At 34.7% G+C, this 20,216-nt stretch overlaps 3 protein-coding genes across 3 annotated transcripts in view; 2 read left to right on the forward strand and 1 right to left on the reverse strand.

The window, feature by feature from the left end:
• Positions 1–666: 666 nt before the first annotated feature.
• LOC103524464 lies at positions 667–2,234 on the forward strand. Its single transcript, XM_008489481.3, has 2 exons — positions 667–972; positions 1,833–2,234. Exons 1-2 carry the CDS (start codon positions 830–832, stop codon positions 2,155–2,157), a joined length of 468 nt encoding a protein of 155 aa, XP_008487703.1. The 5' UTR covers positions 667–829; the 3' UTR covers positions 2,158–2,234.
• Positions 2,235–6,523: 4,289 nt separating this feature from the next.
• On the forward strand, positions 6,524–10,304 carry LOC103524465. The gene is made up of 3 exons (XM_017449619.2): positions 6,524–7,270; positions 8,724–8,886; positions 10,122–10,304. The coding sequence occupies exons 1-3, from the start codon at positions 6,616–6,618 to the stop codon at positions 10,276–10,278; spliced, it is 975 nt and encodes a 324-aa protein (XP_017305108.1). The 5' UTR covers positions 6,524–6,615; the 3' UTR covers positions 10,279–10,304.
• Positions 10,305–15,606: 5,302 nt separating this feature from the next.
• LOC103524476 (protein sly1 homolog) overlaps positions 15,607–20,216 on the reverse strand; it is a 14,650-nt gene continuing 10,040 nt past the window's right edge. The window contains exon 8 of the mRNA XM_026819872.1: positions 15,607–16,131. Coding sequence (XP_026675673.1) covers positions 15,883–16,131 — 249 coding nt within the window. The 3' untranslated portion in view covers positions 15,607–15,882. The remainder of the gene's footprint in view (positions 16,132–20,216) is intronic.

Here is a 20,216-nt window from a genome sequence, read left to right on the forward strand (position 1 = left end):
GGCGGATTTCCTGGCATATTGCAAAAGCATAGTTTTGAGGGTTTTCTTAAAATGCACAGTGCACAGTTTTGCATTTTTTTTGCAATATAATGCATATTTTTAGCATTTTTCGAGCGCATTTTTCTGTAAAAAAAAGAAAAAAAATAAAAAAAAAAACCCCCCCCCCCCCCCAAAAAGAAAAACACACATTGCAAGTCAGAACTCAAGAACTACCTCATCCCATGTTAATCTTCAAAATCTTCGAAATTTAACTGATTTTCTTTTTTAATTCAAATATGTAGGTACCCACATTCTATGGTAGGTAATTTATAAATTTTCCTCTGACTAATGCGTACTAAATAGGTAGGTATAGCACAGAGTGCACATTTGTGCATATTTTGACAGTTTTCTGGCATATTCTTGCATATATTGACAATTTTTTGGTGCATATTGCATACATATTTGGGCCTTTTTTTCGTGCATATAATCTGCCCCCTAAAAATGTGTGTTTCTTATTATAATCTTATATCAAAAAATTTTAATTCAAAAATTCAAATGTCAAATAAAAATTGAATTTTCGTCCTTTTAAAGACAAACTTTTGGGGTTTGGATTTCAGAGTTGGATTGTTCACAACTTTTTTATGTATGAAGCAACCTTTTATTAATAATTTTTACTCAAATGCATTTCCTCTATTATGTTTTCCCATGATTTCCTTTTGCAGTGGAGTGGTCAGAGACCCCGAAGGATAAAGAAAAGGCAAAAGAAGCTGATGAAAAGAATAAAGAAATATGTAACGAAATTATTGATATTGTTTTAAAAGAAACAAAATACGGTCTGGATAATATTTTCATGAACTATGTGATGGTGCTTCATGTAAAAGCTGGCAAAAAACAAACAAGACAAGATATTAAAGTAATGAATTTGTTTCGGTTTGCTAAATTCTCGAAACATGACAAACCATGTGACAATCTGTTTATTGGTGGTGACTTGAGGTAAGGTACACACCAGGGATGGGCAATTTTTTTTAGAAGTTTCCCTTGTAAAAAAGAAATAAAAAAGTTTGCGATTTTTGCAAAAAAAATTGGCAATATTGAAATTTGCGAACATGTTCTGGAAAACCGCGAATTTGGTACCAACTTTGGAATTTCAAATGAGAACCCCAATTTTTTTTTATTGCATAATATTATTCTACGTAAAATTTGATATACAATGGACTATCATTTGGACTAGGACTATTCATTTATAAATATTTTTTTTTATATTAAATAAAAAAATATTATTATTATTATTATTATTATTATTATTATTATTATTATTATTATTATTATTATTTATTTATTGTGATTTGCGTTTTTGCAAATTTTGCAAACATTCAACTAACTGAAATGTACGTGTGACATATCATGATTTATGACGGAAAAATATGGTGAAATGATGTGTTACATGGTACATTTTAGTTATAAAAATCTGCATGACTTTGTGAAATTTGCAAAAACGCAAATCATTTAAAAATAAATTAATAGTCGAATGTACATGAAATTTTACGTAGAATAATAATATGCAATAAAAAATTGGGGTTCTCATTTGAAATTCCAAAGTTAGTACCAAAATCACGGTTTTCGGAAACTTGTTTGCAAATTTCAATATCGCCAAAAAAATTCTTTGCAAATATTAAAGAGATACGGGGGGGGGGGGTTTTTTCCAAAAACCCCAAAAGTTTTTTGCCAATTTGAGGGGTTCATACATTGTGGCACCCTGTATAATATTTCAGGTTATATCAAAACTGGGCAGACTTTGTTGAGAACAACGAGGGATAGGCACATGATTCAGGGCACCCTGTATAATATTTCAGGTTATATCAAAACTGGGCAGACTTTGTTGAGAACAACCGAGGGATAGCACATGATTCAATTGTGTTTGCTCCGGCAGGAGGTGCCTTTAGTTACTTGAACGGCACTCTACAACTGGACATATTTCAAGTGTCTCACTTTATGCGCACATATGTCAATCCTCTACTCACAGGGGTGGGCCTGGTGGGTACAGGGATGCTTTGTGTGTCATTACCCCCCATCGGGGCGGCTATTGGAGTTGGTGCAGCTGGGTTGGGAGCTGTGGGTGGTGCCTCGTTTGGTAAGTTTAAGTACACACAATTTACAATCTACGATGATGACAAGTAGATATGACTAAAGACTATGTTTACATGAAAGATTCGAGATATTAAAGATTAGGTGCATTAAAGATTTGAGACATTAAAGATTTGAGTGTTTTTAAACGTATTTATCATGAGTCTTATAAAGAGGTGATATGCCAACATACTCGTATTGATGTGAGGGTATAGAAAAAAGACATAGAATAGAATATATCTTGTTAGCAACCTCCGTGGCCGATTGGGTATCACACTAAGCTTGCACTCCAGAGGTCCCGGGTTTGATTCCCGCCGGGGTCGAAGTTTTTTTCGGCTCTGTGCTTGGATTTCGGGGTGTACTCAGCCTCGTGAGGACAATTGAGTAGATTTAGAATAAATCTTGTTTATCCTGGCCGAATAGGACTATAAAGTAATGTTATGTCTACAAAGACCTATCACATGATATGGGAGAGAAAAGGTAATTATTCAGAAGCCATGACAATGAAAAAGAAAGCTTCTTTTCAAGTTTAAGCACACCTTATAATAACAGTGGTCATTGCTCAAATTAACAATTCTCATGATTTTCAATTTTTTATTTAACACAAAGATAATAAAATATAAAAAAATATAGCGAAATTATTTTTTAATTTTGACAAGTAGTTTTCGATTTTTTGAGCCCTGAAAAAAATGAAATATTTTTTTCCGATCTGGCAACAGCGCTGACGTCACCGTAGCTACAAGGTACTACTAACACACTGGCGGGAGCTTTAATCATTCAAATTTGTGATAAATATGCTATTTATTTTCTTTTTTTCAATAATATGAAACAAAAACAAGTACTTACCTAGGTACAACAAATAGGTCTACTATCTACATTTAAAGTATTATTTTTCCTTTAAACATGGATCTGATGGATACGCTCAATGAGCTACCACCTGTGATTCAAGTTAATCAAGTTACTGATTCTAAGAAAAGCATCAAGGCATTCCACGAAACCCGGCTCCATTTCAATTTAACAGCGTTTTCAAAGTTTTAAATAATAAAATGTACTTTATGCTACTAACTTAAATCACTATGTATCTTTGAATTGAAACAATTCCAAATAGCCAATATGATCATTTACATAGATCATAAGCTAAACAGTAATCATTTTTATCCCAATCCAAGTTTCAAGATTCGTTTGGATATCGTTTTCCACCCAATTCGATATGTATATTTTTCACATTCATATGATCAAACGAATTGTTATCCACTGTTTGACTTTTCTCTTTATCTTTTTGAAAGACAATAAAAGCCGCAGTAGGGTTAACAGTATTTCGATATTGATCTGTGAAATTATGAATAAATGTTTGTCCTGAAACATTGAACAATTTTATACACTGCCACTGATCGAAAACAAACATGTAAGGTTCCTTAGCTAGTTCTGTAATTAAAGTGGGTTTTGTAATACTATCATAAGTAATAATTGGTACTCTCAAATACATTTCTTTAATTTCTACTTTCCCCTCGTTTGGTACTACATTACCATATCTATATAAAATGTTGTCATTATGATTACGTCTGAAAACTATTTCAAAGTTGCCGTTATAAATAGGTAACTTCACATCTTTGAAAAATCCTAAACCCAAATCTCCCTAAGTTTTGACTGCACTGAAAGTCCCACCATGAACAGCAACTGACTTAAAACTATTATTCTCTAAAGCACCATTTGTTTGTGGTCCATCATAACAAACACATCCTTGAACCGTACTTGCCACTCCTGGATATTCAATTTGATTGATGAGTGTATTGTTTAAATATACTTCAATCCTATCAAAAAGATGTGCTATATAGGTAATTATTTACCATTTTTACAGTTGTGGTAGTTCCATCGTAAGCTTTTGTTGTATCTGTTGAACTATATGTTCCAGAAACTTTCAATTAGATGTTCGAAGCTGTAAATTCATCATTGAGATTTATATTAAACTTAATGTCGTTTCCATTAAGATTTAAATTTTGCAGACAACCTTTCATGAGAAAATAACAGATAATAAAATTTTGACAGAAAAGATAAGACAACAACCTTTCAACAGAAAATATCAGATAATAAAATTTTATCAGAAAATATCAGATAATAAAATTTTATCAGAAAATATCAGATAATAAAATTTTATCAGAAAATATCAGATAATAAAATTTTATCAGAAAATATCAGATAATAAAATTTTATCAGAAAATATCAGATAATAAAATTTTATCAGAAAATATCAGATAATAAAATTTTATCAGAAAATATCAGATAATAAAATTTTATCAGAAAATATCAGATAATAAAATTTTATCAGAAAATATCAGATAATAAAATTTTATCAGAAAATATCAGATAATAAAATTTTATCAGAAAATATCAGATAATAAAATTTTATCAGAAAATATCAGATAATAAAATTTTATCAGAAAATATCAGATAATAAAATTTTATCAGAAAATATCAGATAATAAAATTTTATCAGAAAATATCAGATAATAAAATTTTATCAGAAAATATCAGATAATAAAATTTTATCAGAAAATATCAGATAATAAAATTTTATCAGAAAATATCAGATAATAAAATTTTATCAGAAAATATCAGATAATAAAATTTTATCAGAAAATATCAGATAATAAAATTTATTGTTAATACCTACACATTACACACAATTTACAATCTACGATGATGACAAGTAGGTATGACTAAAGACTATGTTTACATTAAAGATTCGAGATATTAAAGATTAGGTGCATTAAAGATTTGAGACAATTAAGATTGATTACATTAAAGATTTGAGAGTGTTTTTAAACGTATTGATAGGCCTAGATATATCTATTTCATTATGGTATTTATCATGAGTCTTATAAAGAGGTGATATGCCAACATATTGATGTGAGGGTATAGAAAAAAGACATAGAATAGAATATATCTTGTTAGCAACCTCCGTGGCCGATTGGGTATCACACTAAGCTTGCACTCCAGAGGTCCGGGTTTGATTCCCGCCGGGGTCGATGTTTTTTCGGCTTTGTGCTTGGATTTCGGGGTGTACTCAGCCTCGTGAGGACAATTGAGTAGATTTAGAATATATCTTGTTTATCCTGGCCGAATAGGACTATAAAGTAATGTCATGTCTACAAAGACCTATCACATGGTATGGGAGAGAAAAGGTAATGGAGCAGTTGCAAATGGGTAAAAATTATAAATAAATGGTCGATTCCTATGTAAAAAGTTGGGAAAAATCCAAATTTGAGGTCAAAACTCCGAAAAAATAACTGTGAAAGGTCGAAAATTCAATTTTTAGTCCGTCCTTCCTTTATTATTACAATAGTAATAAAAAGGTATAAGGGACGGACTATTGTATTCATTAGTATTATGGCCTTTATTTTCACATTTATACAAGAACGGCACACACTGCCCATCTATCCGGGAACAAAAAATGTTCCTAAGAATATGTGGGTTGGAAATTTTGAACAACCGTAATTGACATTTTCTTTGGAGTCAGCCGTCTTGAGGGCCATGTTGTCTTGGACTTCATGGTAACCTTTTGGCGGTGGAAACGGATCGTGTGGCGCTGTTAGGGATTCTTTTTTTATTTATATTTATTAGAATGAAAAAAAAAAAGAATCATTCTTAATTTTCATATAAGATTTTACACACCAAAAAAGATCTACCGCCACAAGTTTGACAGTTTTTACCCCTGCTATCCACGGTGGTGTCTCTCATTATTATTACCCGTTCTCAAGTCCAACGATGTTGAATGCACCTCAAAATGGCAAGCAGCATACGTTGTCCCAGACGGTCTCCCGTCCATATACCAACGATGTATAATGTTGCTCAACTTTAGTGATCCTTGGAAACTGAAGCTATTGCCGCTGGCTAAGCTATCATTTTCAAAGATTACAATTTTACTGTCCTTTGTACCGAATATTAGATTTTTATTAGAAAACCGTATATTAGATTTTAAGTGTTCTTATTATTAGTGAGAATATAATCTCGATAATTTTTAAATAGAATAGAATGTACCTTGTTTATCCTGCTGGGATAGGATTGAAGAGTCCCTTTACCCGTACAGTCTAACCAAGGTCCTATATATTTTGAGATATTATGGGGAACATATTTTACTGTTATTGACCGAACTATAGTGAGGTCTATGTTTTAACTCGACCGTTTTGCATTTGGTTTAGATGTTTGTTTGGATGTGTGTTCCGCTATAACTCGGGATTGCCTGGTCCGATTTTGATGAAATTTGGTATTCTTAATGACATCAATGCACGTCGATGCTTGAAATTTTTGAGTTCCTACACTGAACTTGACCTATTTTTGGTCTGGACGTTTCAGATAAATTCAGAATCCAATAGGTGACTCACCAACATAAACCCTCGTATTATTTCTACAAAAACGATCAACTCACAGAAGTTCTTGAAGTGCGCCTTGTTCACGGAGAATGCACTTCGTGTTGGTGCTATATCCCGCCTGTCGGTGGATATTCTCAGCACTATGATAGCATTCAGTCAAGGCAAGATCAGCTGGAAGTATGCTGCAGCTCGCATCGTCTCCTCGTGCCTTTTCCTGTTTAATCTTTACGTTGAGGAAATAGAGCAGACGCTGATTCCGACGTTGATGAACAGGATGCCTCAGTTCCTCAACTACGAGAACGTGCAGCCTTTCCTGCACTACTGCGAAAGAATCGTACCCGAGGCCGAGAGCTTGCCGGAGTTTGATCAATTATTCTCAATCTTATTCGACAATCTTCACACGAGGGACCGGTTCTCGGAGTCGAACGTGAGAGAGTCGCTAAAGCGCCTTCTCAACATAAAATGGAAAATCATCATGAGGGACGTGAAGCGCGCATATGCCTGGGCATGCAGGTTCTTCGCGCGCGACGACTACATGTCCAATTTCCTCAACGTGCAAATGGCCGTGATGTACACTTTATTTAAGACCCTGGAATCTCATGCCCTCGTGGAAGAGAGCGATACAAAAAAGCTCGTGGATGCTTTGCTTGATGATTTGATGGATCACATCCTGCGCCTATGGAAACGCATGTATGTACAAGTGTATAATAAGCAGCGTCCGGATGTCATGGAATGTACCATGGTCATGAGGTTCCTCGTACGCAAGATCAATGACTTGAGGAAGGATGAGGGTTCAGGTAATATATCAGGGTGTCTACCAGACGGGAAAACCGGGAGAAGTCAGGGGATTTCATGAAGACTGGAAAAGTCAGGGAATTTCACACAAAAAAGACAAAAATCAAAAAAGTCTGGGAATTAAAAAAAAAAAAAAAAATCAAGTCTTTCTTCTCTCTTCGCTTTCGGGGCGATAACAGCTCCTTCTGTCAAACATCTAAAAAAGATTTTTTTTTTTAATTCAACATGGCTGAACCAAAGAGATATGAATTTTCATCTTCAACACCCTGGCTGCCAAAGCATATTCCATTGTGATTACCCACAGAAACCCATGTATTAAAACATAGGTTTCCAAATTCCATGTGTATGTGGGTCACATGCTACATTGGGAGGTACTTCGCGAGCCACATATGTACAATGTACATAGGGGAGAAAAAAGACGGACTTTTTTTTGGAATAATGAAAAAAAAAATCACTCAGAGGCCGTTTTTCAGATAACCATTGAAAATACACAAGTGGCCTGTGGCAGCAAGTGTGGACGTCCAAAAAGGAATCTCTTTGGCTCAGCCATGTTGAATCCAAAAAGAGTCAGTCACATTACAAAATACAGCTGAATTATTCTTCATCAATCTTTTTTTTTTACTTTTTAAGTATACATGTTACTTTTTAAATATACACTGACCGGCAAAATTAACCGGACGCTCGTATTTTTGGTTTTTCTTAAACTGCTGTTCAGTGTTCAATTTTTTTCGGGAAAACCATCATTAATGTTATTTGTTGTAAGGTTTAAAACTTATTCCACAAGACCGCATACCTACATAATCTGCGAGTAAAAAAAGAAAAATCAAAAACAAGGATCAGTTTTTTTGCTGAAAATGCATGTTTCTGGAGATAAATGTTAACGTAACTTTTTTTCTCCTCAATATTTTTACACCATCTTTGAACCAGGTGCTTTAGAAAAGAACACAGAACAATTATTTACTACTGGTAAAAATTAGAAAAATTCCCTGGACCCCAACCGGAACTTTTTTAAAAAAAGTCCTTTTTTGCCCTATACAACTAATGGTAAAAAAGGAACGATCTTTAAAAAGTTCCGGTTGGGGCCCAGAGAATTTTTCCAATTTTTACCAGTAGTGAATTATTGTTCTGTGTTCTTTTCTAAAGCACCTGGTTCAAAAATGGTGTAAAAATATTGAGGAGAAAAAAAGTTACGTTAACATTTATCTCCAGAAACATGCATTTTCAGCAAAAAACTGATCCTTGTTTTTGATTTTTCTTTTTTTACTCGCAGATTATGTAGGTATGCGGTCTTGCGGAATAAGTTTTAAACCTTACAACAAATAACATTAATGATGGTTTTCCCGAAAAAAATTGAACACTGAACAGCAGTTTGAGAAAAACCAAAAAATACGAGCGTCCGGTTAATTTTGCCGGTCAGTGTACATAATAAATTTAATTTTTTTTTTTTCTTTTTAGGTTCCAATCCAAGTGGCCCCCTACCGGTTCGAGAATTTTTCTCCTGGGTGCGTGGCAATCTGCCGCTAAGTGCAAATGCCGACATTACTGCACTGTGTGAAGAGTGCAAAGACTCTTTGAAACAGAAACAGCTGCAGCCTATTCGGTACGCCCTGCAACACAAGTACGTTGTTATTCTTATTCCACTTACACTTAAGGGTACCCACAGAACGAAGAATTCAAGATGAATCACAAAGATGAAGTTGACACATTCTTACACATCCTTATGAGACCGCGCAGAACGAAGCGTTCCAAAGATTTGAGATAAATTTTAGAAACAATGTTTCAGGAAAAATTTTCAAGAGCAAAATATTTTGTTTTTGAGGCAAATTCAACGGGTTTTAATGATCACCATTCACCTTGGAAATCTTTCTGGAAAATTCTCGTTCTGCGTGCGCTTCTTTATGGATTTTCGCCTGAATTGTTTCCGGATGTTCAGCCTGAATATGCTTCATCTTAAATTCCTCGTTCTGCGGGCACCCTAATATTTTTTTTTTCTTTTTTCACAAAGAAAATTAATGAACATACCATTCTTGTTTATCTTTGTTGTAATAATTTTATGCAATATTTATTTGTAAAGAAAAAGTATTTGAAATAATAGAAAGTAAAAAAAAAAAAAAGATGCCGGAGCCCTCCTCTGTGGCCGAGTGGTCAAGACCACAGACTCTCAACCTGGAGGTGCTAGGTTCGAATCCCGGCCAGGGCGAAAATTTTCGAACCAAACTTTTCTGTCCTAGGAGAGGCATGGAAGTAGAAGGATGTGCCTTGAAGTAATGAAGTTTATCTATTAGTTTCTAAATGAAGTAAATTTAGGTCAAATTTGAGTAAAATCGTGGCCCCATCATTTTTTACTAAAAGACCTGTTTAAATGAGAAAATCGAGCCTCTATAAGTGGGAATGACTTTTTCTAGGTACTAGTCCGGAGCCTCTGTAAGTGGGAAAGGATGCCTTTTTCCTAGGTCCAGAGCCTTCTGTGGACCTCTGTAAGTGGGAATTTGTAGGAAAACATAGTACACCCTTAATAACAGATTCCTCTTCCTCCAAACCAGTGTTCACATTTACCTCTATAAGTGGGAATAGGAAAATGGCAACCTCCCTAAGTGGGGCACTTTTTAACTGGAAAACCTGGATAAGTGAGGAAAAAATTGTCGGTCCCTTGGATTCCCACTTAGACAGGTTCGACTGTATAAACAGAGTTTTACAAAGACCATTTTTAATAAAATATTAAAAATGGTTTTTGAGATGAATGAGAACACTTTGGTGTTTTACCAAGTGTTTTTTGTATCAACAAAAGAATACAAACTTATTCCTTTGATTTTTTTAATAAAATATTATATCAAAATGTTCGTCCATTTTCAGGTTCGCAAGCATTACATTCATACAACAGCAATCCAATAACGAGTGTTTGGAAGAAGTGTTTGAGGATTCCAGAGGTATGCCAGCCGGCATTGTTAAAGTTGATTCCGACACCAAATTGGGAGTCAGGATCAAATACATGAGGTATCTGATGAACTAAAATGGTTGCATTTCCCCTCCGAAGCAAACTTTATCCTAAGAAGGTTCGTTTTAGGAACGGCTGGCTTTCTCCTATCCTGTGAAGTGATCTGATGGGTATCCTCTGACATTTGCTTTTTTTATTATTATCAAGTTTCCATTTATTATTTGTTCGACATAATTTTCTAGTTTATCTTTGTTGTAATAATTTTATGCAATATTTATTTGTAAAGAAAAAGTATGTGAAATAATAGAAAGTAAAAAAAAAAAGACGCCGGAGCCCTCCTCTGTGGCCGAGTGGTCAAGACCACGGACTCTCAACCTGGAGGTGCTAGGTTCGAATCCCGGCCAGGGCGGAAATTTTCGAACCGAACTTTTCCGTCCTAGGAGAGGCATGGAAGTAGAAGGATGTGCCTTGAAGTAATGAAGTTTATCTATTAGTTTCTAAATGAAGTAAATTTAGGTCAAATTTGAGTAAAATCGTGGCCCCATCATTGTTTACTAAAAGACCTGTTTAAATGAGAAAATCGAGCCTCTATAAGTGGGAATGACTTTTTCTTAGTCCGGAGCCTCTGTAAGTGGGAAAGGTTGCCTTTTTCCTAGGTCCAGAGCCTTCTGTGGACCTCTGTAAGTGGGAATTTGTAGGAAAACATAGTACACCCTTAATAACAGATTCCTCTTCCTCCAAACCAGTGTTCACATTTACCTCTATAAGTGGGAATAGGAAAATGGCAACCTCCCTAAGGGGGCACTTTTTAACTGGAAAATCTGGATAAGTGAGGAAAAAACTGTCGGTCCCTTGGATTCCCACTTAGACAGGTTCGACTGTATAAACAGAGTTTTACAAAGACCATTTTTAATAAAATATTAAAAATGGTTTTTGAGATGAATGAGAACAATAGATCAGTTGCGCTTACTTGTGTGATGTTTCAAAGTCATAGAGCAGGAAAAATGAGGACCAACGGAATTTTTCTTTTTCTTCTACGACTTCTAGATACCGAGATAAATCGATTTAAATAATACCGATAAATCGTAAAGTTTGACGTCACGACATATGCTCCCGTAGGCGATGACGTCATAATTAATGACTTCCGCTTCGTTTGTTTGTGCGCAAGCCGGTCCGATTTTGATGAAATTTGGTATTCTTAATGACATCAATGCACGTCGATGCTTGAAATTTTGAGTTCCTACACTGAACGGGACCTATTTTTGGTCTGGACGTTTCAGATAAATTCAGAATCCAATAGGTGACTCACCAACATAAACCCTCGTATTATTTCTACAAAAATATTTTTGTCATCAGACCCCAATTCTCGGTAAATCTATTGTTTAAAAAAGATCAACCATTCTTTTGAGTGATGGTAAATAAAACCCGTTTTCGTCCTTTTTATTACGTAAGACATATGGTAGGTACCTTCTATTTGGATATACATGTTCATTGTATTTATTCGTACCTTAAATTGTTATTATTATTACCTTCGTCTCGGCTTGGGCAAAAGAGACTGAGTGAGGTCTACAGTTCACAGAACTACTAGTAACTATATAAACACATTAATTAATTAAAAACAACAATAAAATAAACAAAAAGAAAAAAAAGTAGGTATTTAGGTACTGACATTTCGAAATTTCATATCTGTGCTAATCCATTCGAAGATTTATTATTTTATTTTTATTTTTTACCCCTTATTTTATTTTTTACCATATTACCATATTATCAACTATCTTTCGCCTTTCATTGATCATGTCGCCTTGTGCATCATACTTCATTACATTATCAGAGTATCCCGTCCTTTTGAATGAAATTCTGGCGGAACTTGAAAGGGTATACTATTGTATACATGTAGTATTGTAAGAAATAAAGTGCCTCATTTCTTTCTTCTTTCCTTTCTTTACCTATAGGAAGGAAAGTACAGTATAACCTCGATTATTTCAACTAATTGAGACCGGGGGTAGTTGAAATGATCTTTTTCTCTCATAAGGATATCCTTTGAAAGGTAGAAAGAAACAATGGATTTTGGAGTTGAAATAATGGAAGTTGAAATGATCGAAGATCTAATGTAATGTAATTTGGACAGCATTTAGTAACGGGACTAATTTTGGTCGCAAAAACTCGCTAATATCTATAAAATATGTGAATTTTTTTCCAGTCGACCCATTTCTGAAATGTCAAGTAGGTTTGATGATGATGACTTTTTTTTTATCTATCAATGATGTGTATTTTTTTTTTTTTTTTACTGTAATGGAGGCTGTAGTCTTTTTTTTTATTCTCTGGTTCCAATTAGAATAAACAATAGTGAGAGTAATATTTTATATCATTACAGTAGAACCGCGATTTTATGAACCTCGGTTATATGAACTTGAAAATCCGAGCTTTTTATTTATTTTTTACTCGAAAATCGGATTTTTTCCGATAATGCAAACAAAAATTTCCGATTTTTTATTTAAATCCTCACAGAAATTGTTGACAAATGCTAATATGAACATATTTTGTCCCTTTAGTTACATAATATGTCACTAAAAGGACAGATAAATTAATAAATAAGCATTTACTGTCGAAAATATGCCATATTTCCTGTTTTCTAATGTAACCCCGATTTTATGAACTTTTATATGGAACCTCGATTTTATGAACTAGGTACCCTTGGCCCCAATTAGTTCATAAAATCGGGGTTCTACTGTATTTACAATTTTTTATTTTTATATATTTAATGTTACAAAATATTTTTTTTATAATACAACACTGATTACATTATTTTTCACCATTAAAAATTGTATTGTTTCTCACAATGAATATGTTTTTTTTTTTTTTTACTCCCTCTCTCTCAATATTGGGGGGGGGAGAAATCAAGTCATGAATTCTTTGTGGTAAAGCGGAGAACTTTACCTCAGCATTACTTTACCGCCTCCTTTACTATGAATTCTCATCTACTCGTATATCGATCTTTTTACACTGGTAAAGCCGCCACTGGTCGCTACTCGATTTGCCAGCCTAGTTAGCTTAGTTGGTAGCGCCTCTGCCTTGTAAGCGCTAGGCCGCGGGTTCGATTCCCGCCCGGGGCGGATTTTATCCTAATTAATTAAAAACAACAATAAAATAAACAAAAAGAAAAAAAAGTAGGTATTTAGGTACTGACATTTCGAAATTTCATATCTGTGCTAATCCATTCGAAGATTTATTATTTTATTTTTATTTTTTACCCCTTATTTTATTTTTTACCATATTACCATATTATCAACTATCTTTCGCCTTTCATTGATCATGTCGCCTTGTGCATCATACTTCATTACATTATCAGAGTATCCCGTCCTTTTGAATGAAATTCTGGCGGAACTTGAAAGGGTATACTATTGTATACATGTAGTATTGTAAGAAATAAAGTGCCTCATTTCTTTCTTCTTTCCTTTCTTTACCTATAGGAAGGAAAGTACAGTATAACCTCGATTATTTCAACTAATTGAGACCGGGGGTAGTTGAAATGATCTTTTTCTCTCATAAGGATATCCTTTGAAAGGTAGAAAGAAACAATGGATTTTGGAGTTGAAATAATGGAAGTTGAAATGATCGAAGATCTAATGTAATGTAATTTGGACAGCATTTAGTAACGGGACTAATTTTGGTCGCAAAAACTCGCTAATATCTATAAAATATGTGAATTTTTTTCCAGTCGACCCATTTCTGAAATGTCAAGTAGGTTTGATGATGATGACTTTTTTTTTATCTATCAATGATGTGTATTTTTTTTTTTTTTTACTGTAATGGAGGCTGTAGTCTTTTTTTTTATTCTCTGGTTCCAATTAGAATAAACAATAGTGAGAGTAATATTTTATATCATTACAGTAGAACCGCGATTTTATGAACCTCGGTTATATGAACTTGAAAATCCGAGCTTTTTATTTATTTTTTACTCGAAAATCGGATTTTTTCCGATAATGCAAACAAAAATTTCCGATTTTTTATTTAAATCCTCACAGAAATTGTTGACAAATGCTAATATGAACATATTTTGTCCCTTTAGTTACATAATATGTCACTAAAAGGACAGATAAATTAATAAATAAGCATTTACTGTCGAAAATATGCCATATTTCCTGTTTTCTAATGTAACCCCGATTTTATGAACTTTTATATGGAACCTCGATTTTATGAACTAGGTACCCTTGGCCCCAATTAGTTCATAAAATCGGGGTTCTACTGTATTTACAATTTTTTATTTTTATATATTTAATGTTACAAAATATTTTTTTTATAATACAACACTGATTACATTATTTTTCACCATTAAAAATTGTATTGTTTCTCACAATGAATATGTTTTTTTTTTTTTTTTTTTTTTACTCCCTCTCAATTTGGGGGGGGGGGACTCAAACCTAGACAACTCAAAATTACCACAACTCAGAATCACAACTCTCTTCTTCGGGTCAATCAATCTGGACTAAAGCTGGACTGAGTTTGACTATCAGCAAGAAGTGTAACCTTAGCTGAAATGATTCTACTGAACTTCAGCACTTCACACGTTCGTTATCAGGGGAGGAGGCAGGGTGAGAGTTTTACCAAGTTGGTATTGTTTGAATTTGTTTTACATTGTTTGATAAAAAAAAAATGGTTTGACTTGAGGGAAAATAATGGAAACTTTGAGGTGTAGTAGATGAACCAAATATTATAGGGACTGGTCTTTGCGTCAGGGCAGTGAAAATAAAAGATCTTTTTTGCCAGCCTAGTTAGCTTAGTTGGTAGGATAAAATCCGCCCGGGCGGATTTTATCCTACCAACTAAGCTGATGGGATAATGTTCGTTCTCGGAACGGCTGGCTTTTTCCTATCCTGTCTTCCTTCTCTCTTCGATTTCGGGACGATAAGACCATAGCAGTTACAGTTCCCTCTGTCAAACCTCTTTGAAAAAAAAAAGCTACTCGATTAAAGTAGCTACTCATTTGTCCTCATGAGGCTGAGTGCACCCCGAACTCCAAGAACTGGCCTGAAAAAACTTCAGCCCCGCTGGGAATCGGACCCAGGACCTCCGGCGTGCAAGCCTAGTGTGATACCCATTCGGCCACGGAGGTTGCTCTTCTTTTCAATTCTTTAACCCTTTCATCCCTAAAGGGACAATACGTCCTTTCGGTGAAACACTCATCTTCTTCCTTCTTTTTCTCCTCCTCTTCTTCTTTCTCCTTTTCTTCTTCTTCTCCTCCTCCTCCTTGCTTTCTTCCTTCTGCTTCTCCCTGTTTTTTTCCCTACTTCTTCTTCTTCTTCTCTTCATCATCATCATCTTCTTCTTCTTCTTTTCACTATCTCGTCTCATCCCCGAGCATTGTCAACTGCTTGAAGAAATTAGAATAAACAACAGGGCGACTAATAAATTTATATAATTATTTACAATTTATTTTTATAAATTGATGTTAAAAATAATTTCTATAATACAACACTGATTACATTGTTTCTCACTATTAAAAACTTCTACTCCTCCTCCTCCCTCTTCTTCTCCTTCTTCTCCTCCTCCTCCTCCTTCCTCTTCTCCTTCTTATCACTGTATCACCTCATCTCCGAGCAAATAAAAAAATCTCCTCTTTTTCTTCTCCTCCTCTTCCTCCTCCCTCTTTCTCTTCTTCTTCTTCTTTTCCTCTTCTCCTCACTGTTTCGTCTCATCCCCGAGCAAGGTCAGCTGCTTGAGGAACCCGCTCGCATTGACCAGGCTGGACGTGGCGTACACGACCCGCACACTCTTGTCCCGTCCGTACTGGACGAGGTTCTCGTACTCGATGTAATTCCCGGCCCCCACCATCAGCACCACCACCACGCTGATGTGACTCCCGGCGTGAGCCGTGTTCAGGGCCCCGTTGGACAGCTTCGGGTCGAACAGGGCGAAGTTCTTATTCACCTAAAAAAAAAAAAAAAAAAATGATAAAACACACACCTAAACTAAGCATTTTATTTATTTATTTATTTTTTCGAATTCTTTGTGGTGAAGCAGAGCTTTTTCACAACTTTTGTGGATATCACAGAATTACTCAGTGCCTCCTTTGCAATCAATTTCCATATTTCAATAATCTTTTTACACTGGTAATGCTACCACTGGTCGCTACTCGATTAAAGTAGCTACTCACTTGTCCTCACGAGGCTGAGTGCACCCCGAACTCCAAGCACAGAGCCGAAAAAACATTAGAATGAAAAAAAAAAGAATCATGCTTAATTTTCATATAAGATTTTACACACCAAAAAAAGATCTACCGCCACAAGTTTGACAGTTTTTACCCCTGCTATCCACGGTGGTGTCTCTTATCATTATTATTACCCATTGTCAAGTCTAACGATGTTGAATGCACCTCAAAATGGCAAGCAGCATGTGTTGTCCCAGACGGTCTCCCGTCCATATACCAAAGATGTACAATGTTGCTCAACTTTAGTGATCCTTGGAAACTGAAGCTATTGCCGCTGGCTAAGCTATCATTTTCAAAGATTACAATTTTACTGTCCTTTGTACCGAATATTAGATTTTTATTAGAAAACCGCATATTAGATTTTAAGTGTTCTTATTATTAGTGAGAAAATAATCTCGATAATTTTTAAATAGAATAGAATGTACCTTGTTTATCCTGCTGGGATAGGATTGAAGAGTCCCTTTACCCGTACAGTCTCATACGGGTATACCACTATACCCCTCCCCCTCTTCAGTTCTCTTTCTTGCATCATCATCATCATCTAGTAAGAGGGGAGAGGGGGGTAGTGAATCATTCAATTTGTTCAAATGAATAGTTTTTCTGACAAATAGATTTGTACTTGAGTAGAAACTGTATGTTGCAATAATATGTGGCAAGTGGACTCGGGTCAGAGAACTCAATGGGAAGTTTTTTTTCCACTTGTAGCAGATTTCCGCACCGAATGATAAAAATTCTACTCGAGTAGAACTAAATAATAATTGAGTGTACTCGAGTAAAGTCAAACTCAAGTCCACTCAAGTAAAATCATTCACTCAGCCCATCATTACATCAACTGTCCTCAGCAAATGTCCGTTGCAGGTAACACTAGCCACATAGGGGGCGGATTTTGCATATGCAAAAGCATATTTTGAGGGTTTTTCTTAAAATGCACATGCACAGTTTTGCATGTTTTTGCATATAATGCATATTTTTAGCATTTTTTGAGCATTTTTCTGTCAAAACAGAGTACAAATATAGTAAAAATACCCCCCCCCCCCCCCAAAAAGAAAAACACACATTGCAAGTCAGAACTCAAGAACTACCTCATCCCATGTTAATCTTCAAAATCTTCGAAATTTAACTGATTTTCTTTTTTAATTCAAATATGTAGGTACCCACATTCTATGGTAGGTAATTTATAAATTTTCCTCTGACTAATGCGTACTAAATAGGTAGGTATAGCACAGAGTGCACATTTGTGCATATTTTGACAGTTTTCTGGCATATTCTTGCATATATTGACAATTTTTTGGTGCATATTGCATACATATTTGGGCCTTTTTTTCGTGCATATAATCTGCCCCCTAAAAATGTGTGTTTCTTATTATAATCTTATATCAAAAAATTTTAATTCAAAAATTCAAATGTCAAATAAAAATTGAATTTTCGTCCTTTTAAAGACAAACTTTTGGGGTTTGGATTTCAGAGTTGGATTGTTCACAACTTTTTTATGTATGAAGCAACCTTTTATTAATAATTTTTACTCAAATGCATTTCCTCTATTATGTTTTCCCATGATTTCCTTTTGCAGTGGAGTGGTCAGAGACCCCGAAGGATAAAGAAAAGGCAAAAGAAGCTGATGAAAAGAATAAAGAAATATGTAACGAAATTATTGATATTGTTTTAAAAGAAACAAAATACGGTCTGGATAATATTTTCATGAACTATGTGATGGTGCTTCATGTAAAAGCTGGCAAAAAACAAACAAGACAAGATATTAAAGTAATGAATTTGTTTCGGTTTGCTAAATTCTCGAAACATGACAAACCATGTGACAATCTGTTTATTGGTGGTGACTTGAGGTAAGGTACACACCAGGGATGGGCAATTTTTTTTAGAAGTTTCCCTTGTAAAAAAGAAATAAAAAAGTTTGCGATTTTTGCAAAAAAAATTGGCAATATTGAAATTTGCGAACATGTTCTGGAAAACCGCGAATTTGGTACCAACTTTGGAATTTCAAATGAGAACCCCAATTTTTTTTTATTGCATAATATTATTCTACGTAAAATTTGATATACAATGGACTATCATTTGGACTAGGACTATTCATTTATAAATATTTTTTTTTATATTAAATAAAAAAATATTATTATTATTATTATTATTATTATTATTATTATTATTATTATTATTATTATTATTTATTTATTGTGATTTGCGTTTTTGCAAATTTTGCAAACATTCAACTAACTGAAATGTACGTGTGACATATCATGATTTATGACGGAAAAATATGGTGAAATGATGTGTTACATGGTACATTTTAGTTATAAAAATCTGCATGACTTTGTGAAATTTGCAAAAACGCAAATCATTTAAAAATAAATTAATAGTCGAATGTACATGAAATTTTACGTAGAATAATAATATGCAATAAAAAATTGGGGTTCTCATTTGAAATTCCAAAGTTAGTACCAAAATCACGGTTTTCGGAAACTTGTTTGCAAATTTCAATATCGCCAAAAAAATTCTTTGCAAATATTAAAGAGATACGGGGGGGGGGGTTATTTTTCGAAAACTCCAACAGATTTGTAGCAATTTGAGTGGATCATACATTGGTGGGCACCCTGTATAATATTTCAGGTTATATCAAAACTGGGCAGACTTTGTTGAGAACAACCGAGGGATAGCACATGATTCAATTGTGTTTGCTCCGGCAGGAGGTGCCTTTAGTTACTTGAACGGCACTCTACAACTGGACATATTTCAAGTGTCTCACTTTATGCGCACATATGTCAATCCTCTACTCACAGGGGTGGGCCTGGTGGGTACAGGGATGCTTTGTGTGTCATTACCCCCCATCGGGGCGGCTATTGGAGTTGGTGCAGCTGGGTTGGGAGCTGTGGGTGGTGCCTCGTTTGGTAAGTTTAAGTACACACAATTTACAATCTACGATGATGACAAGTAGATATGACTAAAGACTATGTTTACATGAAAGATTCGAGATATTAAAGATTAGGTGCATTAAAGATTTGAGACATTAAAGATTTGAGTGTTTTTAAACGTATTTATCATGAGTCTTATAAAGAGGTGATATGCCAACATACTCGTATTGATGTGAGGGTATAGAAAAAAGACATAGAATAGAATATATCTTGTTAGCAACCTCCGTGGCCGATTGGGTATCACACTAAGCTTCATAATAAATTTAATTTTTTTTTTTTCTTTTTAGGTTCCAATCCAAGTGGCCCCCTACCGGTTCGAGAATTTTTCTCCTGGGTGCATGACAATCTGCCGCTAAGTGCAAATGCCGACATTACTGCACTGTGTGAAGAGTGCAAAGACTCTTTGAAACAGAAACAGCTGCAGCCTATTCGGGACGCCCTGCAACACAAGTACGTTGTTATTCTTATTCCACTTACACTTAAGGGTGCTCACAGAACGAGGAATTCAAGATGAATCACAAAGATGAAGCCGTACACATTCTTACACATCCTTATGAGACCGCGCAGAACGAAGCGTTCCAAAGATTTGAGATAAATTTTAGAAACAATGTTTCAGGAAAAATTTTCAAGAGCAAAATATTTTGTTTTTGAGGCAAATTCAACGGGTTTTAATGATCACCATTCACCTTGGAAATCTCTGGAAAATTCTCGTTCTGCGTGCGCTTCTTTATGGATTTTTGCCTGAATGGGGCTCAACCACTTTTTTTTTTCTTCGCTGATAAAGGAAGTTCGAAACACGCTGGTTGCAATAGAAATGCTTAAAATTTCATTTGAGGCTTCCTAAGAGGAGAAATCTTCGTTTGAAATTTTCGATTTTTGAA

Source organism: Diaphorina citri, unplaced genomic scaffold, assembly GCF_000475195.1.
Source record: "Diaphorina citri unplaced genomic scaffold, Diaci psyllid genome assembly version 1.1 scaffold100, whole genome shotgun sequence".
In the NCBI taxonomy this organism is placed as follows: domain Eukaryota; kingdom Metazoa; phylum Arthropoda; class Insecta; order Hemiptera; family Psyllidae; genus Diaphorina; species Diaphorina citri.